This window comes from Xiphophorus maculatus, chromosome 20, assembly GCF_002775205.1.
Source record: "Xiphophorus maculatus strain JP 163 A chromosome 20, X_maculatus-5.0-male, whole genome shotgun sequence".
Classification (NCBI taxonomy): domain Eukaryota; kingdom Metazoa; phylum Chordata; class Actinopteri; order Cyprinodontiformes; family Poeciliidae; genus Xiphophorus; species Xiphophorus maculatus.
Genome location: NC_036462.1, coordinates 26795074 through 26822505, shown reverse-complemented (window position 1 = coordinate 26822505; position 27432 = coordinate 26795074). Strand labels below are relative to the sequence as shown.

General features: G+C 42.0%; 1 protein-coding gene across 2 annotated transcripts in view; it reads left to right on the top strand.

Moving 5' to 3' along the window:
- LOC102225617 (cadherin-4-like) overlaps positions 1-27432 on the top strand; it is a 301946-nt gene that overhangs the window by 258794 nt on the left and 15720 nt on the right. The window contains exons 8-12 of one of the 2 annotated variants that reach the window (XM_023325117.1): positions 2202-2374; positions 14217-14354; positions 19943-20128; positions 20205-20458; positions 26276-26427. In XM_023325117.1, coding sequence (XP_023180885.1) covers positions 2202-2374; positions 14217-14354; positions 19943-20128; positions 20205-20458; positions 26276-26427 — 903 coding nt within the window. The remainder of the gene's footprint in view (positions 1-2201; positions 2375-14216; positions 14355-19942; positions 20129-20204; positions 20459-26275; positions 26428-27432) is intronic. The other variant, XM_005800636.3, reaches the window with a different exon arrangement.

The following is a 27432-nucleotide window of genomic DNA, read 5'->3' as shown; positions in this document are numbered from 1 at the left end:
TAGCATCATGCTATGGGCATCTTCAGCAGAGACAGAGAAGTGGGTTGATGAGAAGATGGATGGAGTCAAATTACATACATTTGAATAAAACCATATTCACTCATGACGTAAAGCATTGTTCAAATATTGTATCATTTTCCTCCCTTTTCACATTTGCGCACCATTTTCTAGGTCTGTAACATAAAATCTCAGTAAAAATCCAGCGTGGGTTGTAATTCTGAATATTTCTAAAGCTAAAAGTGTTTGTGTGTGTGTGGAGTTTTTTACAATTTCGTTTTACTTTCCGGTCTTCCTTTTGTGTTTAATCTGCCTCTCCACCTCCCTCTCCTCCTCCTCCTGCGAACTGACACTCCTTTCTCTCTCAGCAGCAGCCTGTAAATGGCCGCCTGATGGAAAGTGACATTTTCACAGAACCCTGTGAGGGAGGCGAGGCGATCTCTCCTCTTTCCAGCACAAAGTGCTCCTAATTGCCTGGTTGCATTTGCGAGCCCAGCTGACAAACTCGTACAAATCAATAATTCTGCTCTGGGACTCGGAGCCCCTCCTCCTCCACCCTAAACCCCCACCCCCCACTTCACCCTGCTACATACTAGGTTGACACAAACAAGCACACGCATGCATGCAAATGCTTAGATGTGTCTGGAAATGCATTTAGATGTACATAGATCCAGTCGGCACACGCACACACACACATGCAGAGAAATGGTGGCAAACATTCTCTCTGTCTCGCTGCCTCTTTGCCGCCTGCCTTAAATGACAGAGTTTATCTGTGATTCTAAGACAAATGGGGAGAGAGTATCAAAGCATCAACAGCAGCCACAGTGCTGCCGAGGGCTGAAATAATGGATGGAAGACCCAGTGCTGCTCATTTCTAAATGGCCTCTGCAGAGGTGGAAACTTTGCGCTCCTAGCTTGAAATGTACAGAGGACAAATAAGCGCAGCTTAAAATGGGAGCTTATTTAATAGGCTTTGTGTTTGTGCTCTGTTCTGGAACAAGCTCCGTCTCTCATAAAAAGTCACTATCCGGAACGGAAAATGTCACGGCAATTTGGGAACTCGCTTCAAGCCGCTCAAAATGAGTCACCTCGCGGTCGCCTTTTGATATTTTTGACAAATTCATTAATAATAACAATAATAATAATGAGCTTAAAAAACACGTCGTGTTTGATTTAGTTTGAAATGCAGGCGTGCAAATACGAGTCAGAGGAACATTGTTTATTTTTTCTAATTGCAGCTTTTATCTGGCAAGCGTGAAGCGGTTGGTGTGAAGAGCCGAACCGCCAATTTCGTTTTTGGGCAACTTTTTGACTGGCCTAACTCCATCTTCAGACATTTCATTTTGCCCTGTTACCGCCACAGGATTTCGGGAGGCGGGGTTTGTGTGTCAGGAATACAAAGTTGAACACTGAAAAAGACGTCAAACAAAAGTGGCCAGAGAATGGACCCTTGAGGAATCCCACAATTACGTTTTCTGCGCACAGAGGTAAAATTTACTAATGACAATGTAACTGAGTACATAACAACCTCAACCCTTCTTCCAGCCTACAAATATCTTAAAACTGTGTGTCAAACGCAGCACTGACATCGAGTAATATCAAGGCAGAAGTGGCTTTTACTGCTGCAGGTCTGAAGACGGAACAGAGAAGCTGGTCAGAGTTGTTGCCAACGAAACAAAGACTGAGGCAGGCGGTCACCTTCCAGCTCGACAACAACTCTGATTTACTTGCACCTTTTATCTAACCAGGAAGACCCTTTGAGGTCAGCGAGGGAGGCGTTGTCATGGCGGCAGAAACGCGAATCAAGATAGGGCGTGTATATTGAAAACAAACAATGAAGCAGGATGACACACCTTCTCGAAGAAAGCGATTTCTAAAGAAAAACAGCTTCATGAGTTCACTAAGCTTGAACTATTTTACATAAATGAATAGACACAAACAATCTATTTGTGTAAAGCTGATAGAGGCACACCACAGGAAGTGGTTCTACAAAGTATTAATTCAGCCGGTTGAACACAAATCCTGCCCACGGTTTTACGACTCTAATTTTCTCTTTATGCTTTTAATTAGGTTTAACAATTGTGCGCTGCTTTATGTCGGTCTATTGCTAAATAAAGTCCACAGAAGTGCATCTGTAAGGGACTGCGGTCCGTTACCCGTCTCCTCCCGTGTCTCACTCTGGCCCGTCTCTCTTTTTCCCCCAGGCTCATCTGTGATGCAAGTGACGGCCACGGATTCGGACGACTCCACCACGGCCAACGGCATGGTGCGCTACCGGATCCTCTCGCAGACCCCCCACAGTCCCATCCCCAACATGTTTGCCATCAACATGGAAACGGGAGACATCAGTACTGTGGCCGCCGGACTGGACAGGGAGGTCAGTAATCACTGTGGTGTTTTGTTTTGTTTTGCTGTTCTAATTAGTTTGTTGCTTCACAGGCCAAAACATCAAACTTTTCCAGAAGTTCACAGAAACTATTACTTCCCACAGTTTTTATACTGGTAAAATGTGCTGCTATGACATATATATAATGAGCCTAGAATTCCTTTTTTTGTAAGATTTATTTAACTCCTACATTTAAGTTTAGCCGAACACTATTGATAAGGAAAACAAATAAAGCCATTAACGGCATTCCCTCCATTAACAGCGGATATTTTATTGAGTTCTTATCTCCAAACAAAAATGAGCTGAGGAATATTTAGCGTTGGTCTCGGTGCAGAGCGGAGGAGCCGAGATAATGGCCACGTAAATCCAGCACCTCTCTGCTTGCGGGGTCGCGAGAGGCTTCGTTTTATCGTTCTTCTTTGTCTCATCCGCGACTTGTGTGCTGCTTTCTGTAGTCGCTCACCAACCCACACGCCGCCACCGACACCGCCGCGCTCGTCGTCCCCGCTCCATCTTCCACCGTGGGCTGCTAATGAGGGAGGTCACAGATGTCAACTTTTGTTTATCCCAAAGCCGGGTCCGTTTGCCTGTTCGTCCTCACTTCCTCTCTCTCTCTCTTGCTTCCTTTCTCTCTCTCTTTTTCTCTCTCTCTCTCTTTCTCTCTTTTTCCACACTCCGTGGAAGAACCTGGGTGGATTTTCTGGGGCTTTAGGTCGTGGGAATCAAACCTGGAAGATGTTAAATTCATGTGCTGTCCAGAACTGGGATTGTCCCGTCCTTGTAACTTACTTGGCTTTAGTGGACACGTAAACGCAGCTCAGCGCGAGCATCATAATGTTCACTTTCTAAAAACTCCCGTTTGCATCTCTTCATGTTAAAACCTGGCCAGGGAACTCCTTTTTTTTATTGTTGTTGTTGCTGAGGGAATAATTATTAATATCTACAGGGGAAAAAAAACTACTCGGGTTTTATAACAAGATAAACAATACATCAATCCCTCTCCCCTATCTAAATTTTTATACTGGAGCTGGCATGGCTTTACAGAATGGCACATTTGTGCGACAATATAAATGAATCTAGTGAGCGCCTGCCAGAGCTTTGTCCCTGTTTCCAGCTTGGCTCGGGCCAAAGCCCAAACAAAGCTGATGTGAGCGAGGAAACAGCTCATTAATCTGGACACATCGATCCCCGGTGCCGTACCCACCTGCCTGTGATCCTCACTCTAAAACTGGGACACACCTGGGAGTTCATCCACCTGCTGTGAAGGTCGTCGACATGAGCGAGCGCTCCGCGCTCACGTGCTCTTTAAGTGCATCCGAGCCGGAGGCGGGGCATTTTGGGGGGGACGGGGCAGAAGAGGTCTCTGAGCAGCTAAAGTAGCGTGTGTCATGCAAAGACATGAACATTCCCCACTCACTGCGCTGACAGGGAACACATGGTTAACGCCTGTGTAGTACTTATATTTATATTCTGTATCCTGTCACACTCCTGCTAATCCTGCAGCACCACACTGGCGTCTAATTAGCATATTCATGGGCTAACTAAGAGGAGAAGCAGGTTCTCTCGCGTTGAGGAGGAAATCAGGGGGTGGATGAAGGGTAAGATTGGTGTCACTTACCTCTGACTTTGAAATATACCAATTATTCTTCCTTGCTCTGCACATCACATCCTTCACACCTCAGGGGGAACAAGCTAACCAAACAACAGGTGTCGATTAATTCCTGAAATTAAAAATAATTTAAAAAAAAACGTAGAGTAGAGGTCAGAGGTCGTTTTCAGTGTCTTGCAGGAGAACTTGTGTTCAACGTGATTTCACTCAGGCACGCAAAGATCCCAAAAGATGTCAGAAAACTGCTTGCTGATGACGACCGCCTTTGGTTTTAGCTGTTAGTCTGTCAACATGACTCACTGACTCTTGAATGTACTTGTGAAATGTAAAAGAAAAATTGTCAACAATGCAACAACTAAGTAACACAGACAAAGTGTCACATTTCACAGGTCAGAAAAAAGTTGACTTGAGAAAATAGCAAGGCAGAGGGGAAGTAGGTCAGGCATGCTAGCTTGACTTTGGCGATCCTAGGATGTTGATGTGCTGTGGAATTTGATGTGTTTGGTTAAGTTGAAAAACAACAGCAACAAAAAAAGGCGACCCACACACACACTCTCTGACAGACCATCAGTAGAGCAGGTGTTTAAATGAGCTAATCAGCCACCGCTGTGATCAGACGATCACCTATTAATAATCGCAAAATAAACATCAAGTCTGAAAGCGTAATACTGTAATGGATTGAATGTTCGGTTCTGTGTGTGGTAAATGTTTTCATGTTGTTTTTTTTGTGGGTGTTGAATCCTGGTAGTGGACTATTGTCAGCCAGTTGCTATGGCAAGAAGTCTGTTTTATAATTCGGTTTTTCACTGTTTTTTTTCTGCGTTATTTTGCCTTTGCTGTGACGACCAGCATTAAATTAATAATACCTACATTTCCAGGTTTTATTTTGTTGATGGAACTGTTCCACCATGGCAGCACAGTTATGGGTGACAAGTAAAAGAGTGAATCCACTATAACCAAGTCAATTCATTCATATTTTGTCATCTTACAACCTACATTTTTTTTATGTTTTAATTTTTTCAATAAAGGTTTATCGACGAGAAGTAATACATTTGAAAATATGATTAAAAGAAGTTATTGTGTGCAATTTGGTGATAAAATCACACTTCTTTATGCGTCTGATGTGCTACAGAAGCTTCTTACAAATGGGCTTTTTAAGAGCAGTATTTGTGTTTGTGGGGATTGCTGTGCCATGCAGTCAGAACCAGAGTTACCTAAAAAAATAAGTTGTAAATAGTTCTTATCATCACTTTTATTATCACAATAGTATCTTTCCACACCTACTAGGCCCACTGTTTGTTGTGCTTGAGAGGGTTAAGCTGAGGGGGGGGACTAAATCAGCTTTTTAGATTTGGTCAATTTTGTTTGTGGGTTTTCTTTTTTCCCGCCCAACACTGTACTAAAAGCAAATTTACTTGTTAGCCTGGAACAGGAATGACGGTCTTCAAATGAAGTACAACTCTGATGCAGCAGGTAGCAGAGTCCAACATGTCAAAGAGCCACAGCTGGCATGGACTCTCTCCCATTGCGGCCCTTTTCCATGCCAGCAGTTCGTCTGGCAGGCAGGGCTGTTGTCTTTCATTACCCCCGGCTGTCTCAATCTCTTATGAGCCCTGGCTTGGAACTGTCTGGTGGGGGACGGGGAGGGGATCGTGGTGTGGAGCTGCTCGGCATCAAGCTGTCCCCCCAGGGCTGATGCCAGCTCCACACTGGACCGCCTCACCGACGATTAGGACATCTTCTGAGCAGCCTCAAGGACAAGAGCGGCCCACAGCCTGGCTCCACTAGGATGTGCCGGGCCTAACCAGGGGATACAGGCAAGAGAACCTGCATTCTAAATGGGCCTGGGGCCGTATTGTCTCCGAGACGCTGAGTTATGTTAATTCGCCTTGTTTAGCCGGAGCTCCAGAGGCCAGACGGCAAAAAAAACATCAGAGGATTACGAGCTGGTTGCTGAATGAAAAGTATTGATGCATGTAGGTGGATGTTGACTGCTTGTAAGCGAGCGTTTAATCAAGAAAATATCCACTCAATATCCACTTTATTATGCGCACCGAGTTAGCATTGAGCTGTGCCACGGATCGCCTTCAGAAGAAACTAAGCTGCTTAATTTATGCTCCTCTGTTAAATAAATCGATGCCAGTTCTCTGGCTAAAATTTCTTACTCTTTGAGCACTACTTTGTTTTATCGTCATGCTCTGAAATGTATTGCTTTACAATACAAGTTGGAAATTTGGTAGTTATGATGTGCATAAATTCTTGTTCTATTGTGGTAGAACAATCCCACAATGAGCTTTTTTTAAAAAAATCAAAAATTCAAACATAAAATCCGCAACAAAATGTGGCATCTTGGTAACAATGCTAACAACTGGGCCATTGTGCATCTCATATTCCAAAATAAGCAGAATTGTCGGTTGCAGTTTCTTGCATCCTAATTTATGTGTCCTTACAAACAGAATTTGTTTTAATGATGAGCATGTTTAAATCTTGACATGGATTTGAGAGAGGAAAAAAAAGCCAAACGACTTGTTAACATCTCTGCCGTTTGACCACAGAGGGTTAACCAAAAACAAAACAAGCTAAAATGAGATTAGCAATAACAGTCAGGAATTTCAATCGCTGTCTCTATTGGTTTTGTGGAGGCTTTCTTATTTAGGAAATAACTTGTTAGGATAAAATGAATCTCATTCATGCCTTTCACGCTGAGGTATCTTTAATATTTCTCCGGCTACAACTAGATAAATGGGAAGAAATTGTCTCCTTGCTGGAGGCTGTTGGTACAAATATGCTAATATGCTAATAGTTTAGCTGGTGCCATTTTATACCTGAATGGATTATATTTAAGTGCTTTCAAAGAACTTGGAACTTGTGGGGGAAAAAAAGAACTAAACCTGTTAAAAAAGACTTAAAAAAATCCAAAACTACTTTAAGAGATGACAAATAATTTTGTTAATGTATATGTACATTCCTCAGAGCTTTGAGGAAACAGCTGTTTTGAGGTGATGTTTAGATAAATACTGACAGACTTTGCGATAACTTTGTATCCACTTTGAGTCGGTCTGGTTTATCTGGTGAACAAATGCATCAAATAACGATGAGGTCATTTTCTAATGGCACTATAAAAACAGAAGCAACCTCCTCATACTCCGTAAAAACGCCTTTAGCTACAAACTGGTGGACCGAGACGCTCCCTAAACTGGCACTAACTTATGCTAGCTTCTTAGCATCTTACTGGCTAATGTTACATTTTGTAGCCAAACCGGTTTCTAATATCAAGTAACACGATTAACATCGCTCACTGACATTAGTATAAATCATCATCCTTTGTTAGCTAGTAATATTTTAGTTCAAACTAAGTATGTCTTTTGCTTAATTCTGAATTTAAAAAATGAAATAAAAAAAGTCTAGCAATTAAGAAATTAGGGTAACATTGATATACAACGGCCTAAAATATTGCCTGTAAGTACTGACTTAGTGAAAACAGTGAACGTAACTATAGCCCCGGATTGTGCTAACGTTTTAGCAAAAGGGCTAATGTTATTTTAAGTGAACTCAAACTTTCTCTAGTATAAAATAGTTGCCTCTAATTGTTTACATTAGCACTGTTGTACAACACCATAATCCCAGGAGCCTATTTGCAATACTGTAATGATTTAGCTTTTACCATCTTTCTGTGTATTATCAGACTCTTCAGTTTAATTAGAAATCCTTAATTTTGCTCCGAACTCCATTTTTCACCTTCCCGTTTTTTTGTGACGGTTTCAACAAACGATTGTCTCCTTTGTGTCTCGTTTTGGTGAAGAGGCATGACCCGCTGCAGGACAAGTGTTTATTTGCACACTCGCTTCGGCTATTTTCATCTGCTGTTGTTAGCAACAGTCTGTTCAAAACTGGATCTTAATCCTGGCCTGTGCATTGTGTTGTAATGCACAGGTGAACAGTCAATTAAACCTTCTCGCTCTGTATTCTTTTTCCTTTTTTTTCCAACGATGAATCATACCTTCTTTTATCCGCTACGTGAGCCGTTTGCGTGGATGTGGAGGCGTATCTAATCAAGTGGACTCAGGTTTACCTTCATATCTGAGTCAGTGTCTCTACAAAAGAGATTGAGAGCCTTCAGAGAGCAGAGCGTCTCCACGCTGTAGGATTTATTCAAGCCATCATTGCTTTTGTTCTTAACGCAGTATGGCGGACGACTCCACGCAGGGATGACAACGGGACAGACACACTTCTCTGGACATGCAGTTCTTTCTTTTTTCTTGTTTTTTTTACTGCTTAGAAAGAAAGTGATCATTTTTTTTGTTTGTTTTTATTAAATATTTATGTGTGCATATTTATTAACTCTCACTACTCTAATACCCCTAAATGAAATCCAGCGAAAGCAAGTTCCAGACGAGCTACGGGGAAGTTTAAAGCCGATTCAGATCTAAACAATCTCTTAAATTTTTACTGTCTCTATGAGTACTATGTCATCTATCCACTGAAAATGCAAAGATATCTACACAAACCACAAACTGACAGGATGACTTGATGACACTTGTCTTCAGCTGGGACAGAGAAGCTCAAAGTTTTAATGGGAAGATGTATGGAGCTAATATTTGTTAGTACCAGCCATCTTCCTTAATCCAGTTTTGGAAGAAAACCTGTTGGAAACGGCTTGAGTCTTTCAGCAGGACAAATATCCCAACTCTGTAAGATCCATGTTCAAATAACTTTATTCTTCATTCCTTTGTTTTTACCTCCTCAGCAATACAATCTTTTAATTCACCGTGTAGAAAATAAGCAAATATTGTAGGTTCTAAAAAAGGTCTTAAATGTTTTCTAACTTTATTTGCGAAGTTCTTTAGGTGGATGTGTCCAAATCAGTTTTTGAATAAAAAACTGGATACTTCAGACCTGACTTACTACGACATAACAAAAGTGAAAAGCATGACTCATAAAAGAAAAGTATTTAAACAAAATTAAACAGGTTTAAATTTGTCTTTGGAAGTATTATCGCTGCTGTCAACATACAGAAAGAGTTGCGCTGTGAGGGAAGACTTAAAAGTTGCTCTTCACAGATCCTCTCCATCCAGTTTGGTTGAGTTTGAGTTATTTGACAGATTGATATGAAATCCTATTAAAATAAATAGAAGTTTGTGGTTCTAACGTTTCAGAATATTTGTAAGGCAAAAATATTTTTGAAGTCTTACTGTGTAAAGTAAAAAAGAAAACAACAACTGCGCCGTTTTTTCAGACAAATTTTCACACCCGGGCTTGTTTTATGGTTATTAAAATGTGATTAAATGGGTTTAAATTGTGAACACTACTTTAAGCGATCACAGCGACGATGTGATGGGGTCAGCGCCTCACTGGAGTGGACAGACGGGAGGGAAGCAGCGATCTGGGACTGTTTGACGCAGATTACTAGTGACAAGCCAATGAGTGCGGTCGGCGGGTGCCCAGCAAGCCAGATCACAATTCAGCCGAGTCGAGACAGCAGCAAGCCTCACTCATCTGGTCTCCAACTCTTCTTCCCTCCCCGAGCGGTTCTGTACAGAACCGCATGACGCTAAGATAATTCACTCACCTGTCCACGTCTTGCTGCCACAAAGCCACACTTCACCAGCTCACATCAACATTAAATCAGGAGTATATAACTTTTATTTTTTTAAAAAAAACTTTTTTTAAAAGAGCTCCTCTCCTGTGCCTTCTCCCAGTGCTAACTGTAGAAAATACACTGAGTGGTCAGAAGCAACTAATCAGAACCAGAAGGAGGGACTTAGCGCTGTCAATCAAGCAAAGCTACGCTACAGCGACGCTTTAATGGGCATGATTGACAACGCTAAGACCCTCCTCCAGGCTCTGATTGGTTGATTTTGACCAGAGGTGCATTTCTTCAGACAGCAAAAGGGGATTGAATTATTTTTTTAATTTTTATTCACAGATACAAACCGTCTGTTTTATCAAATACGTAAAAGACTATTTTTTTCTTTTTTTTTTAATAAAAGTTGCGCACTGTAGATTGCAGGCCCTCTCTATTTTGGTTAACACAGTCTCACTGGAGCTCTTTCATGTGCGTATTAAGAACACCCGGCTCGTTCCACCTCACCTGACAGCTGCTCTGTTGGGCAATTTGAGGAGTCAACGTTGGAAACTGGAAGCCATTTCCCAGCATTTGTGTTCCGTCTCCTGGACGGCTAGCTGCCTAATTTGGGCCGTGCGAAGCGAAAAAAAGAAGAAATGGAGGTTTTTATGGTCGGCAGAGTGCAGATGTTTCTCCGGTCTCCGATGGCTCCTTGCTCGTGCAGATTGAGTTTGGCGTGGACTGTCGGCCTGTTTGGTTGCGAGACAAGCAGCTGCGTCTTCTGCCAGCGCTGGACTTTAATCTGAAGGGGAGATTTGTATTTTTTTATTTTTTTTTTCAGTTCAGCACTTCTGCTGTTCTCATTAGAGGGTTCCTGCTCGGACAGGAGAGTGCTCCCGCGGCGCGCGCGCTCGCTGCGCATGAACACACGCCGGCCGAGTGCTTTTACATGTCTGAGTCCCACCTGTTCCCACTCACCGCGAGGTTAATGGATGCATATGTGTGCAATAGGAAGGCTGTAAACTTGTAACTACTCTCAGATGGGTGATATTACCCTGCAGGATGGCACAGACCCCCCTCCCATCATCCAACCCCCCACCGGCTCAGCTTCTCGTCGCATGACCTGAGGAATGTGACGCATTCGTCAAAAAGCTCCAGCCTGTTAGCTTCTCATAACCATCTGCTGCTATTTCAAGACCGATTAATGCGACTGGATCTCGAAGAGTCTGCAGTGAGACACATTCAGTCAGAGGAGGGCGGGGGGTCTGTTTACCGAGACCCTGGATGAGGCAAGATGGTATTGATATTTCATTATGAATCTAATAAAGGGCAGCCAGTATTGAGTTTTCATTAATAGCACTGGTTTGGTGCAAATTAACACGTCGGCACACTTCATAATGACTCGGAGAGACGCAGAACGGCCTCGGCCGAACGCGGGCTTTGACCGGACTTATCTCCCAATCAGCCGCTTCCTTCTAGTCTTAAAAAGAAAGAGGGAGAGAGGAAAAGAGAGGGGCTGAGAAATGACATGAACAGCCAGGATGAGATTAAAAAAACAAAGCAAAAAAACATGGGAGGAGATTGAAAGAAGCTCAGAATGTGTGTTACCAAAGAACACAATAAACCAGAGGGAGAAGAAAGGGGGGGAAAAAGAAAAAGACTAAACATGGGAAGCGTTATCTCCTGAATCTGTGGCTCACCACGCCTCTGTTCAGATTCGTTCCTGTTTCTTTAAGAAATCACAAGAGCCAGTGGACTTCGAGTCATTAGAGAGCGCGGATGAATGTGCTGAAGCCGGCGCCGCAACAAACAGGCGTTCAGACCATCGCTGTAAGATTCATTGTAGATATTTGAACAAAGGAGCAGGTTCCACGGAGTGAATGGTTGGGCCGTCCTTGATTTCCATTCTCTCTCTCTTTCTCTCCCTTTCTCTTCTCTGGCAGAATGAAGCCATATGGATTTATAGGAATAAAATGAACCCACAAAGCGGGTTTGTGGCTGGCTTATATACGGCCAGGGTGGAAGCACACATACACACACACACACACACACCGACTGAGAGGGTGGTTGGATCTGAGTACAGCGTGAACTTTCAGCACCACGGACAGAGCCCGTCAGCAGGGACTGTCTGCCTTTCTGTTTTCCTATCTTCAGCCACGCTGCAGTTCTCATTTTGAACAGTAGATGTCGCTACAAAGGACAAAAAAAGCCTCTACTGAGAGCTGCGGCAGAAGAAGAATATAGAACCTCGAATTGTTCTTATTAGAATGAATTATTTTCTTCTCGACAATCTCGGTTACAAACTAAAACAGAAAAGAAATTTCTGTACTTTTCTGTTGGCTGTCATTTATTTGACACATCAGGTAAAGACCTCAGCCTAGTTTGTTTACTTGCCATTAACCTGTTATTATTCATCCACATGTGTACAGCTCTGGAAAAAACCCCATTGAAAACTTCCTGGTTTTTCCACCAAAGGTTGATTTCTGAACTCTTCCTGAGTTAAAACATCAGTATTGTTGTTTCTAAATGAACATAAATTTCTTCTCTTTGCTTTATTTGAGGTCTGAAAGCGCTGCATCTTTTTCATTATTTTGACTATTTCTCATTTTCTGCGAATAAAAACTAAATTTTTGCTTGGAATTTCAGAGACATGCTGTCAGTAGTTCATAGAGTAAAAGAACAATGTTCATTTTACTCAAACATTTACCTATAAAGAGTAAAATCATAGAAACTGGTCAGTTTAAGTGGTCTCTCTTTTTTTTCCCCAGAGCTGTATTTAGTAGCATCTCTGGATTATAAATTGAAGGAACAAAACAAAGAGCAAAACAGGAAATCTCTGAAATGATTAACTTTGAGTGTTACTATTTGACTAGTTAATGGCCATTTTGAGATGACTGGACTCCACAAAAACCCCATTGGAAAGGCCTTTGTTTCTTTTTCTAATTAAGATTTCGTCTTAAGAGAAAAGAGGCAAACTGACCAACCCAAACACATTTCCGAGGGTCTAGTCTTGCTCGGTTTGAACTGTCATTTCAGTCGTCACCAAATTATTCAACTTTCTTAACTTCTCGGTTAGAGAAACGTGAAAAATCTTGATACGTATGACCGGCTGCCGGAACATTTACGTGAGGTCCGTCAAACCCTAAAGTCTTGCGCTCCCTCACTCTGACGACGGCGAGACGCCGTCTGCGTGGAAGAGAGCTGCTCTGGCTGCGGCTGTAATGATGTTTTTGAGAATGACCTGAGGGCAGCGGTTACAGCAGGTGGAAGATCACGTCTGTATTCACCACAGTTGTTAAAGTCGTCGGTGCAGAAGGAAGACTCTGCCCTTCTGCTGCTGCTACGAGTTCTGCTAATTTGTGACGGCAGAAGAAGAAGTCACTTCCAATACACATCCAGAAACCCGATGTTTAGTATCGGCTGATACCAAATGTACTTAAAAACTTTTCTTCTTTTTTTTTTTTGAAACGCAGACAGAAATGTACTGAATTGCTCATTTATTTGACAACTCTGTACCCGTGCAGCACACTTAAATACACCAATATCTTCACAAGCCTAGTCAAACATATAAAATTAAGGCAACTATAATTTGTTCAGTCAGCGCAGTTAGGAATGTAAGATAAAATAAAGAAATAATAAAGAAACTGAAACTGATAAACAATTGCAACAGACCTTTGTTCAATTGGTTTCAGAAAGTGCAACTAGGAATTTTGAAAAATAATCTAAAATAAATAATCGAGCATAACGCTGCTCAGCATAATACCAGATCTGGATTGTTTTTCAACATGCGAACCGATAAAGATATCAGTATCGGATCTCAGGGGCTCAGTAAGTATCATATATCAACAAAATGCTTCCTGTAGATATTTCCTCTTCTATCACTTGTAAGTGCAGATTCTCTGTAGTGACATCTCCTGCTTCAAATGAGAACTGCAGCGAGCTTAACGTGACACATGGTTGATATTGATACCTGAAGGAAAGAACCCATTTATGACAAGCAGGATGTGAAAAACTGGCTGATATACAAACATTCACCTCATGAAAGGGATTTAGCAGTTGTTTCCTTTTCCTTTTTTTTTTTTTTTTATTATACATGATGTCATGCGCTGTCATTTCTATCAATAAATGCCAGAAACGGCTGACATAAGTTTGACATTAGCCTGCGTCCCTCAGTGCGGCACGCTGCTGCTCCTCACAATCACCGGACTAAATAAAGCCCTTTCACCTCCTTCCATTAGCCAAAGCTTTTCCTGTGCATCTTAAAGTGGCGGCACCGTCATTAGAGTGAGTGATGACCCGGGTCTGCTCCCGCAGCAGAACGCCGAGACTTTTCGACAGTAACGAATGGGCCTGTTAACCAACTCATTGTTGCCTCTCTTAAACTTTGTGTGTCTGTTTGTCTTTGTTTATTGCGCCGTTTACTGTGTGGTATTGAGCGGCAAACGGTTCCAGTGAGCGGCTGGTTCTCGAATGGAAGGATTATCTTGCGTGCAATCCCAGGCTGGGAGTCGCGCTGGATTCGCAGATTAACAGTTCATTTGTCTTTTGGAGATCAGCGTCTCGTGGACGACATTTGCTTTTCCCCTTTTGTACTCCGCTGTCTATTTGTTGCCGGATCAGCCGATCGCTGAGCACGATCTCTCCGTTTCTGTTCACAGAAAGTGTCGCAGTACACCATTATCGTCCAGGCCACGGACATGGAGGGCAATCTGAACTTTGGGCTCTCCAACACGGCCACGGCGCTCATATCCATCACTGACATCAACGACAACCCACCAGAACTGACCGTCGGGACGGTAAGTCAACGTTGCGAAACATGTGAGAAAAGATTGACTTTTAAAATGTTGGGGTTTTTTCTCACTTTTGTTCACTGTTTAACAATTATTCCGTTTGTTCAGCCTAAACGCTGCCTCATGCCTTCTGGGTTCTTTGGGGATTTTTCCTCCACAGCGGGTCGCCGGATGGATTCTGCTGCCTTTTTCTCAACAGAAACTTTTCCACTTAGCAACAGCTTGAAGAGCAAAGCAGCTTGATTAATTTAACTGGCACGTTAGAAAGATGAGCAAAGAACATGGCATTTCAATAAATAATTTTAACTGACATTTTGTGATCAAGAAAACAGATTTACGGCAACACACGACGTCCGCTGTAGATGGAAAATTTAAAACAAGAAGAAGAAGTTTCCGCCAAAAAACTGAGTTTTGAAGTCAGAAATTTGCTAGGAAAGAGATTAATCTCAGAATTTTTCAGGAAAAAGTTTGACATTCCTGAGTTTGAAAAGTCTAAAATGATCCACTAATGGAAATTTTCTGAGCTTGAAGGTTAAATAAATAAATAAAAATAATCCACGTTCCAATAATCTAAGTTTTTTTCTACAGAATTTATGAGATTAATCTCAGGATTTCTGAATATTTTGCTGGCGGAAATTTACTTCTTAAAATTGGTGATTTTAAAAAATTAAGTTCTTTATTTTTGCTTTTTTTTTTTGTCTCATATTTCCTCCAACCGGAAATAATTTCTATAAAACCGATATGGCTCTTCTTGTGTCATTTATACTTTTTTTGAATTTGTCAAATTAATTCATAATTCACAACCTTCTGTTTCACCAAATATGAAATGACACAGCAGCAATTTTACCTTATCCACTCCTCAAAACCGGAAAGACAAAAGTATACGCGTCATTCAAATACGACAGATGCGTGCTGATCTTCAGATCGGCTCTCCTTGGCAACCGTTTGGTTATGAGAATCTCGTACACACGTTTTACCAGAGGTGGAAATGGACTCTGTGGGTGTTGTGTCTCCAATTGCCTCCAAACTCTTAAATTCTGTATGCAGATATATTTTGTGTTCTCGGCATAAAAGCAGCAAACTTAGCTTTTTCTGGGCGAGGCCAATTAAATGTGGGAATGCACTGAAAATCCTGGATGGCTGAGAACAATACTTGCGACTCAGGAACACTGTGCAAAACACAACATATGGAGGGGGAGTTAAAGGTGCTGATGAAGTTGGGCTTTTCTCCTCCGTCTCGGCGTTCTGCCTGCTTGCTCAGCCTCTGCCCGGTTTGCCTCCGTCCCCGACACGTCTTGCTTTTCCGCCAGCAGCGCAGCATCTTACAGCTGCTTCGTTTGCGGCGAGAATTACTAGAAGACGGCGATTGGTTCTGATGAGGAAGCAGTATTCGGAGGCCGGGCTTTCTCCATAAACGTTTGCATGGAGGCTTTTGAACGGGAGCATCTGTCGCTTTCCCTCTTTGCCTTATTTTTTTTCTTCCTCACTCTTTGTTACCTTCCGGGTGATAAAGCAGAATCGAATGCTGACAGGTCCGTTAGAACTACTGTCCTCTTTGTGGGCGCTCGTCGCGAGTTGGAGGTCAGAGATTTCAAACAGAAGCGCCGCTGTGCTTACTGCAAAGCGAGCAAGTGTGTGTGTCAGGGTCGGACACTCGGATCCTCGCCTGCATTTTGCCGGCGTGTTGTCCACCGGTAGAGCTAAAGGCTAACTCTACAGTGGAAGAAAAAGGTTGTGTGATTTTTTTATTTTAAATGCAGAGTAACCAGAGGCTTTCACCTGACCATTGAACAGAGCTCATCTACTTGTAGTTTCGGTGTAAATCCAGCTTTCCTTTGAAGGTATCGGAGGTTTGTTGGAGAATAATGCCGAACAAACAGCATTTCAAAAACAAGGAACACAGCCGACGGTGCAGGGATAAATGTGAGGAGATGTTTAAATCAGGTTAAGAACAGATCAGAGTGGAGCACTTCCATTGTCTGTCCTGCCGTGTGGAAATTAGATGACTCAGCAGCAGAGTGGCGGGAAAATGGAAAGTGCACAAACACCTGTGAAAAGCCTCAAATGCAAAAAAAACAAGCAAACTATAAACTGTAAACAATAATAATTGTTTGGGTTTAAGAAAGAACCAAAGTGCAGGGCCGTGTACAAAAACGTGCAGTAGAATCACGGGTCATGAAGCGCAGGCGGAGTAATGAAAGAATCCAGAAACAAATAGTAAAAAAAACAAGAAGAGTTTAAACGCTGAGTCAGGGGTGGAGAAATGACAAGGGCACCAGAGGAAGTAATCGGAGGCGATAAGGAACAGCTGCGACAGAACACAAGCGGGGAAACCTGAGGCAGAGAGAGAGACTAATTAACACGAAAGGAGCCGAAGACAGACTCAGAGAAACTAGAGTCCAAACGGAAAACACAAACGTTTATGGAAGAGAACAAACTCCCACAGAACAGAACAGACTGCAATAACAAACTGAGAAACTAAAGACAAAGTTGCGAATTCATATGGCAGCACCTTCTAACAATGATGAACATGGAAATGAACAGAATGTCAGGATTTTTAGAACTTGAACCAAACAAGGAAAATAAACAATAAGAAAAGCTACACCGTTCTGATTCTAAGTAATTCACATATCTAACAGGATAAAGAAAAACAACAAAACTCGTTTGCACAAATTGTGCTTTTGTACACATTTTTTTTTACAAAGCAATACAGAAGGACTAGAAGGAAAAGCTTATTCTGTTGTTAGACAGCCTAACAACTGCTGACGGCGGGAAGGACCTGTGATGATGCTCCTTTGTGCTCATAGGATGCAGCGGCTGGTCTCTAATGCAGACTTGCAGTGCTGTTTCAGTGTGATGCGTGGAGTGGTAAACATTGTCCAAAAGTGATATTAGTTTTGAAAAGAGAACCCCGGTCTTTCCGGGACATCAGTCCTTTAATCCTGGAAATGTTCTTCCGGTGACAGAGGGCTGACTTTCTAATTATCTTTATGTGTCTCTGAAGGTTTGGGTCCGAGTCCATCACTACACCCAGATTCTACTGATTCTACTGAAAGCAAGAGCAAAATGTATAATTGTCTTCCCACTTTATATATATGAGCTAACATAAAATACTAATAAAATACATTAAAGTTTGTGTTTGTAACGTAACAAAATGGAAAAAGCAAACAAATACCTTTGCAAAACGTTGTGCTCAACAAACTAACAAGGTTGTTATTAAAGGGCCGGTTTACGTTATCCTGGGGTGTGACTCAGATATGGCAATGAGTAAAAATTCATAAAAACCCTGTTTCTGTTTGCTTTTTCCACTACATTGTTATATTCTGTAACTAGCTTTTGCTTCCCACACAAACAACGCAATCTGGAACAGTTGTGTGATTTTAAATTTTTTAAAATTATTTTCTGACAGACGCAAGAAGAGTTCATTGGTTTCTGGTGGAGCAAAGAGAAAGTATATGCATGTTAATTAGGCAAAATTACTCCACTGCTTGTAAACCAAGCTAATATATCACTTCCAATTTGACAAAAAAAAGAAAAAGATAAATGCTTTCAGCTTTGGTCTGAAAGTGTTGTGTTATTACTTGTTTGTCATTGTGTTATGAAGGGTGATAAACACATTGCTTTTAGCCAATCTAATCTAATCAAATGCAGAAAACGAAGCACAAGGGTTGAAAATGTGAAAATCCAATGAAATCTAAAAAACAATTTATCAAAAAACTGCTGAAAATGAGGAATCTGGACAAGTTGCTATTGAACTTTTACAGCCCAATCTCCGACGATAATAAAGTCGGGCTTCTGTCACCTGAAGAACATTTCCCATCGCCACGGCGATCCAAAAGTTTTTGGCTTCATTGGGTCGAAGGTTCTGGTGAGGTGAAGGCTCCAGCAACATTTGAAGCACCAGGGAACAACTTTACCAGCAGACCTGGCTGGCGGCCTTCCTCACGGTCGTTGCAAATCATCAAAAAGCTGCCAGAGAAGAATCACAGTAGCAATTTAAAACTGAATTAAAATTTTTAAAACAGTTTGTAAACGATGAATTGGATGTTTCCTCACTGATTCATTTGAAAATAAAAACCATTGACTTAGGATAAAATATTGGCACCTTCCTGCAATAATGGCCTAAGTCATTTTTTTTTGTTTGCCAAAAGTATGTATTTCAAATTTTTACATAAATCATCGTTTTGGAAAAAAAAAAAAGGGTGGGGATATTTATTTATTTATTATTTTATTTTTTTGCCAAAATCACTTTAAGCAAAACTTTTTCTAGGTCATTATAATATTAAAGACTACAAAACATGTAAGTAATGTACATATACAGTGCTAATTTGAAATGCATTGTCAAAATAAGAAAGGGAAATAAAAGGTTTTTTTGACAGAGGTTGCTGGTTTTTGTTCTTGCTCTTCCATCCTCAACCCACCAACTTCCTGTTGCATCCCCATTCAGTTTTAATGAAGCAGCAGGTTGGATTGTTTTTTCTAATTTTCTGCTCTTTCTACATTAAAAATTGCCACCAAATAGCAGGCACCATTTAAAAGAATGCATTGTGTTTGCATCTACCTTGCTAAAATGCGGGCCCTGTGTGTCGGCCTCAAAGTGCCAATTTGCTTTTGTTTTTCTGCTCAGTAGTTATTTCTAGAGCGGATACGTGTTTGCTTGAAATTTGAGAACCTGAGTGGTTGTGCACACGTTTAGCCAGCCCTGAATGCCTTTGGGAATTTGTCCGTCTGTCTGTAATAAAGCCCGGCGACGTCCGTCCTCAAAAGGCCGATCTTCTGCACGTTTTCCGGCTCGGCACATCCGAATCAAACGGTTCGGTTTGTGGAGGCTAAAGCAGAAGGACTAAATTAACCAGGAGAATGGGAGAGGAAAAGAAGTCATGTTACAACATGGTTTTAGTCACACTAATGCTAAATAAAATCAGTTAAAATGTCCAATGGGAAAACTGGATTGAGGGGTTAAACTTTTCGCGTCTACCTTTGAGTGCCTGTCCTTTCACATCTAGATAAATGCTTCCCACTGTGCTGTAAATTCCTCTTCGGGCTCTCCAGCTGTCACAGAGCTTCCTCCACAAGCTAGTTTATGGGAGAGTTGTCTACGATTGCAATGTAATGAAGATCATTAGCCAGAGATTATTCCGACTGCTGTCTTAATCACAGCACTTATCTAATTACCTATTAAGACCTGGATTTGCTTCATGCACAAAATCCAAATTAAATGGGTAAACACTTAATTGAAAAATCCATTTGTTCAATTAAAGAGTTGCATCTGAGCAGATATGGTGCGGAATAAAGCGCCGCATTAGCATAATGGAAGATATCATTTTGTATTATCCACATTTGGACAAATGCGCCGGTTTTTCCTCTCTTCCCCTCCCCCCCTTGTTTCTAATATCCGATTTGCGCTGCGACCGCTTCGGGTTCGTGCTTCTGTGGAGAGCAATTATGTAAAATCCTCTAAAGATGGATGACGGCGCAAGCAAATGAGTCAAAAGTCAATAAATCAAGTTATTAGCAAACGGTCAAACTTCTATGCCGACATCGTCTTAATGTTTTTCTCTCCTGCCCGTCCATTCCCTTCCTCCTCTGTGCAGTTTTCCGGTGAGGTGCCGGAGAACAAGGTGAACGTCGTGGTAACCAACCTGACTGTGGTGGACCGGGATCAGCCCCACACCCCCAACTGGAACGCTGTCTATCGAATCGTCAACGGCGACCCGTTAGGACACTTCACCGTCCGCACAAATCCCATCACGAATGAGGGAATGCTCACGGTGGTCAAGGTAAAACCAAAGCTGCATGTAGTTCCGATTTGTCCCGTCGTTATCGACCATCTCACCTGGTGCCATCACGTTGCAGCCGGTGGATTTCGAGATGAACCGCGCCTTCATGCTGACGGTGGTGGTGTCCAATCAGGCCCACCTGGCGAGCGGCATCCAGTCCTCGCTTCAGTCCACGGCGGGGGTCACCATCTCTGTCCAGGATGTCAACGAGCCGCCCGTCTTCCCCGTCAACCCCAAGACGATCCGTTTCGAGGAGGGCGTGCCGGCGGGGACCACGCTCACGGTGTTCGCAGCTCAGGACCCCGACCACTTCATCCACCAGATCGTCAGGTATAGCTCTGGAAAAAAAAACAACTAATCTTTGCATGTTTTGAATTTCTGGTTTTGATTTTCTCCACGGACATTTGAAACACTTTTTTTCCTGCCATCCTGCAGTGAGCGGCAATTTCTTTTTAGAAGCATGTGACGTGTCAGACAAAAACAAAAAACAGAAAAACAAGGTGACATTTTAAATTGTCTGTTTAGCTTTAATTTTTTCCAGGACAAAATTGCCAATTGCGATTAAAAACCTCATTTTCAATCGAGTCCTCCTGACCAAGAGGCAGCAACTAATTCAAGACAAAAAGTTACACAGTTAAAAGAAAATGACAGGCTACGTCGCTGAATCTGCCTCAAGAACTTTTAGTTTGGATGTTAAAGCACTAATTCAGTCAATCTCAAAGTTTCTTGTAGTAAGTTCCAAAGAGACGGAACAGAGTGGACTTACCCAATTCTGTCCGGGCAAAAGAGACAGAAAGAAACGCCAAGTCGTGTGAAAAAAAACAACTATGAAGATAAACATTTCTCAGTGCAACTGTAGCAGAAATGTAGGTCAGCTTGAGTCCAAGTAAAGCCTTGTAAAATACAAATTCACCATTGGGAGTTCCTTCAGGCTGCTAGTACAGATCACATCATTAGCATCCTGTATTTGCGGTTATTGAGGCTAGCAATACCTTAAGCAAAGAAACTTGACTGTAATACCATCAGCCTTCCTGTTTTCTGTTGAAGTCTTGCTTTCATGCACTCTCCTGCAGCCTGAATCAACTGCATATGTCTCCAAGTTAGAGCTCCACAATGTCAGGAAAACATGGAATTGCGATATTTTGGTTGAACATTATATTAGTTGTGTTTGACCCACATTTTTCTCTGTATTTTCTATAATCATAATGTCTCAAAATCTCCTTGCAAGTTTCAGCAACTCAGTCATTAAAACATTTATCATGTAGTGAAAATCTAGTGTGAGAGTTTTTTGATCAAGTCAATTCAGAATATGTTGGTGCATTTTTATGCCTAGGTGACCGATCTCTTGGCCACTATAAGACAGCTAACAGGTCTATTTTTGTTATTTTGTTATTGCTGTGTAATAACTTATCCATTATGACGTGGGTCACTGCCTTTCTCAGTCAGGTCACTTTTGTGAAAGAGGCCATGGGTTTTATTTGGTGAAATAAAGGTCTAATAATAAACTAGATCATTTCCAGAATGAATTAAAAATCATTCAAAGTCCAGACAGAAATCTGGTCCTTAAGATGGGTCCATATTGAGCCAGACCGCGTCATAAGAACAAAGAAAAAGTCTCTCAAAGTGGAAGTGAGTACACCTCTTTGTAAGCACTAGCGTAGAAGCTAATATGCTGACTGCGATCACGGCCATCCGTGACAGAAGTTTGGAACTTACATTTCCTTAACATCGGGGGAAATCCTCGTCCACTATTGGCTTTTCTATTAAAGCACTCGCCCAAGCAAGGCGCTGGGATCAGCCTGAAGCGTGGTATTCATTTGTAGTTAAACATTTCCAATATTTTGTGCACTTCCCATATCGCACCGCACAAAATATTGAGCTACACAGGCGTTTAATCAGCGCAGAAAGCTTTCTTCACAGCTTACGCCTCTGAAGCGACATTTTCCGCTGATCTCCCACCCACGTCCCGGCTATCTCCCCCTCCCGTCAGTTGCCAGGCAGCCGGTGTGAGGAGGTCGTTCTGCAACGAGCTGGACAGCCGTCCAGCGTGCCCTCCCCGGAACGCCTGCCATCCTCCTCATCGATCCGTGCCGTTGTAGCCGGGACGACACGCGGCGGTGATGGTGCCATTCCAGCATCGACCCCTCTGCGGCGGAAACTCCCACGTGCCCCGCCAAAGTCCGGCTTCGGCCTTCCACTCCGCTGTCGGCACCAGATGGATTTTTCTTAATGTCAGGGATGCAGCCATGTCCGCGGCGAAACCTGGCGGAAATGTTACCTAATTGGCAAAAGAGAGGTGAAAGAAAGAGGCGTACTCATGCGTAAGAAGAACCTCCGTCTATTCCTTTATGCAAACGGCCTGAGCTCATTTGCCCTTTGAAAGAACTTGCTTTTCATGTACCGCACTCTCTTTTCTCCCTCAACTCCCTCCCTGCTGACCCCCGTCATTTTCCTTCCTGTCGGTCAGTGTGTCTCCCATTGATGTGAGCTCAGAGCCGCTTTCTCCTCCTCGGGAGTTTTTCCAGCAGTCTCTCGGCTCACGGCGGCATGGACTCTACTCCTATATTCCCTTTCAGTAACCTCGCTTGAACCCCCCTGCACAAAAGACACAGAAATGCACAAACACCGGCTGCTACATGCACACCGTCGACATGCAGGCGAGTACCCGCAGAGCATGACTGAAAACCCTGCATCGTGGATGGGAGAGAGGCCAGCTTTGGCTGTTTTATGCTTTTCTGAATTTCTTGTCTTTTTGTTCTCTCCCTTCCTCTCTCTCTTTGGAGGAAAAAGAAAACAAGATTATATGAAGCCAAGACTGTTTGCCAGCTGATTTTACTGTTTGATGGGATTTAAGAGGCGGTGAGGCTGAGTAAATGTGGGTTTGCGTGCGTGTCCTTGTGCGTTCCTTGTAAGTGTCGATTATTCTCTGCATAACAAGGACACTTGTTTGGGATGCGAGATCATGATGAAGATTATTCGGTTGGTAGAGATCTGAGCTGGAAGCTGGCAGGCCGTTGGACAAGAGGTCCATTTCAGAAATATTTATACTCCTTTATTTTTTTCTTAAACCCTTAACTAACATGATTTACCGCGATTTTAAATCCCGGTCACCATAACAAATTTCGCTGAACGATAAATTGTCCTGGGAATTATTGCGATAAATGATAAAATTGTTCTAACGTATTGATGATATCTTGATAAGGGCATATTAATGCAAGTTCAGCCTCACAAATTTGAAAGAATTTGAATTAATATGAGTTACAACAACATTTAAATTCTCCTTGGCATCAAGAAAGTATTTTTGAATTGAGTTGAGTTGAATTAAAAACACAAGCAAACTTTAATTTTGTAAAGAACACTTTAACACTGGAACCGGAAGACATTTTAAATATCGGAAATAAAAGACGACAACAACCAGAAATAATAAATAAAACGGAAACAAAAACCACTTACAACCAAAAGTATAAATAAAATGGATTGTGGAGTCTCTGTAAACCAAATTGCACTTGAGAAATTATTAATCATCAGATTAGAAATGATCAAATTATTTTTGGTTCATCATGAGATTAATTGATCCACTGTGACAAGCTAAATTATATATAAATCCAAACAAAGCAGTGCATAACTGTGAAGTGGAAGAAAATTATTGCATGTTTTCTATTTCATTTCCACTTGCAATTTTTCATTACAGCTGAAATGGTATCTCCCATAGCATGATGCAACAACCACCGTGTTTTGTCACGGAAAACTCTATTATACTGATTTTTAGTGTGCCAGTTATGGGGGAGAGCTGGACGTGACGCACATCACACTTTTCAGACTTTTATTTGAGGAAACATTCAGGAAACTTTTTGTCGTTTTCCTTCCACTTCGCGCTCATGCTGTGCTTTGTGTTGGTTGATCACAGCAAAGTCCACAGTCACACAAAAAAAGATTAAAGTGTGTGCGTAAACAAACAAAGATCCAAGATCCTAATTCTTATGATTGAAATTCCTTTTAAATGTTTTAGCAAAGTATTGAAATGTCAAATCGCATCACAGTTGACGGCGTTCCGATGACAATAGGGTATTTACCGATGTTCACGAGTGGTGAATATGCATGGAGAGCAGCCAGGTTTATAAAATGTGCCTCAACGAACAGCATTTCACTTCTTCAATGTAGGAACATATTTTGGCCAGTAAATCCGAATACTTCCTATATGTTTCTACTGCTAGTTTATCTTTGATATTTAGACGTGGACAGAATCTTTCACTATGAAGATCTCCAGGAACCAGAGCCAAAGACTAGGGTTGAACTTTCTGTAAAACTAACAACAAAGTCCTCGGAGATGCGGTACGACATTTAGCCGTGCCGGTTGCAAATAAGTGCAGCGAGGGGGGTGGAGGTGACACCTTGCTGGCAGAGGGAGGAGACGAGAGCGCCAGGAGCAAAACCCTCACCTGCTGGGCAACAGCGCGGCAAGCTCTTACAAGGAGAATTATTTCTCTTTTCTTGTGTTTATGTATAGTTAGAAGTGGATATTTGCATGTACTGTTTCTTACCGTCTGACAGTTTAATTTGCTAAATGCCAGAGTAATAAGACATTTCGAGACATTTTTATTGCTTTCCTCAGATTCTGAAGTTCAGGTGCACTAAGATTTCTATGCTTTTTAACAATTTGGGAACGCAAAAAGAAGGATGTCATGGCTGTGAAATCTTTTAATTGGTTAATTCATAGCATTTTAGTGAAATGGGTATGTTTTAAGAAGACTGTGCTTGAACGCTCTGCTCACTTGCGTGACATCGGACACAAAGATGTTAATGTCTTGTGGTTCTGCTGAAGCTGCTTTTGAGGGTGTTATCTGAGAACAACATACATATGGGGTGGCATCATCGTGCTGCAGGCAGTAATTCTGCAAAACCTGTCCACTTCTATAAATAGATGGTGTCATGAAAAAAATAACACTACCTAGAAATATTGAAACATCTGAAGACATCAGCCCCGCGTGGGTCAAAATGGGTTTTCCAAATGGACAGTGACTCTGATCAGTGACTCTGATCAAAATTAGTTGCAACTTGACTTAAAGGCCACAAAGTTAATGTTTCGCATTGGCCTTCACAAATTTCAAATCATAGTACTCAGTAAGAAACTGAGCAGGGAAAGGTAGGTGTGTGAGTGTGTGAGCAAAGCAGCCCACAGACCTGACTCGGTTACACTTGTTCTGCCCAGAGGAATGGGACACACTCAAGAGAAGTGAATGGAAGGACACCAAAAATTCACCCAAGTTGTATGAAGCACCATTTTTAAGAAACTTTGAAAAGACAGCTAAAAAAAACCCTCTAAAAATTCACTTAGTTGTGATTTTTTTTTTTTTTGTGCATCTGTGATGATTGTAGTAATCGTAACTGACCTAAAGCAGAAACGTCTTAGTCTGACTTAATGTCAGACAGAAGAAATACAGTGTTTGTTTTTTCAGAACATGTCTTTAGCTGGAGGTGATATTGGTTTACTGAACTGGCTGACGATTCTCTCTCCTTTTAATTAAGCCTCCTATTTCATGGCCGTCATGTTCCGCTGCCCGTGTTTACAGATAAACTCCACTGTGATCTCTGTCTCACCCCGTTTTCTTTTTCTTCCTCCGTTCTCTGAACCCCGTCTCTTGTCGTTATGGCCACACTCTGACCCTCTGGCGAGACTCGTGATTAACCGTTTCTCGTTAGACCCGGCTCCCTTCCCTGCCTCCTCCCGGTCAGCTGTGGGCGGTTATTATCTGCCGTTAATGAGATTTGTAAATGCGCTGATGACGGCGACGGCCGCCGTGCGGGTACACAGGGCCGGAGTAGCATTTACGAGCCTTTCCACAAATGGACACAGGACTTTTCTTCGCTCTCGATGCTAATGAGCTGCTGCGTTCATAAGTTTGACGAACATATGTTCCGCTCTCCTTGCCGCCGCCGCGTTTCAAAGGCGCTCGGCTGCTGCGGCTTGTTATGGTAATGAGCATTCAACCTGATAATAGCCACTTTGGGCTTACAAATAAAAAGCTTTAGAGTTGCTTTTTATCGCAGTAACAATGAGCTGCAAAAAGTCATGATGTAGAATATATAGACCTATTGTTTTAAATGGAATTGAAGTCTTGTTTTTGTTCCGTCTGTCTGTCGGCCCAGGTACTCGAAACTCTCCGACCCGGCTAACTGGCTGAGGATCAACAGAACCAACGGTCAGATTACCACCATGGCCTTGCTGGACAGGGAGTCCATGTACGTCAAAAACAACATGTATGAAGCCACGTTCTTGGCGTACGACAATGGTAAGTCTGGTAAGTCAGGATGAGTGTGTTTAACCAACAGTGCCCAAAAATTAATTACCGGTGCCTTAGAAAAGTTGTCATCCATCTTGAACTTGTTCACATTTTGTCATACTATGACAAGTTCCAATTAATTTAAGGGGATTTTATCTGATAGACCATCACAATGTAGTGCAGAATTGTGCTTCGGTACACATTTTTGTATTCAGTCGTCTATACCAGCGGTCCCCAACCTTTGTATTACCGTTGTATTAAAGTCGTCAGAGTGAAGTTCTGTTTAAATAAGGCCTCATTTGAAAACATTGTATCTTGTTTCATTTTATTAGTGTGATTGTACGGAAGCGCATTGTTACAGAAGCGCATTGATATCACGAAGTTCCGAGCACTATTACGCTATAATGTGATACGCATCTTGTTTAAACGTGATTGATAGTTATCTTAAAACAAGATTACTATCATTTTTAAACAAGATACGTGATAACGCTCAGAATTTTATATACAGTGTACTAGCCCACCCTTCAAATATCACCACCAGCCGCCACTGAACACAGCTGTTCTTGTTGAACAGATGGTAGAACTATTTACCTATAAGTTGCACCCCGAACAAGTTTATTCCATGTTTCTAGAAGGCAGCTCAGCCGGCTGCAGAAAACACACACATCAGGGTGTGTTTTCTGATTTATTTTAGTTGTAGTGGCTGGGTGTTTTCTTTAGCAATGCTCAAACTGAAAATGTGAAGAAATTACATCTTCACAAAGAAAATAGAAGGTGTGTGGGTGGGAAGTGGGGCCCGCCCAAGACACTTTTCATTTCAAGAACCCCTCCGGCTACTCCATCGTTTCCTATCTTGCCTGCTGTGCTGGTGTATTGAAAAATCTGTTATTTAGTTATAGATGCAAAGAAATGGAAGGGATTTTGTCAAAACATGTCACCTCTTCTAGGTATTTTATTTATTTCTTTTGCACTTTTGATGTGTTCCCGTTCTGAATAGTGCATGTATGTTGGAATCAATGGTGT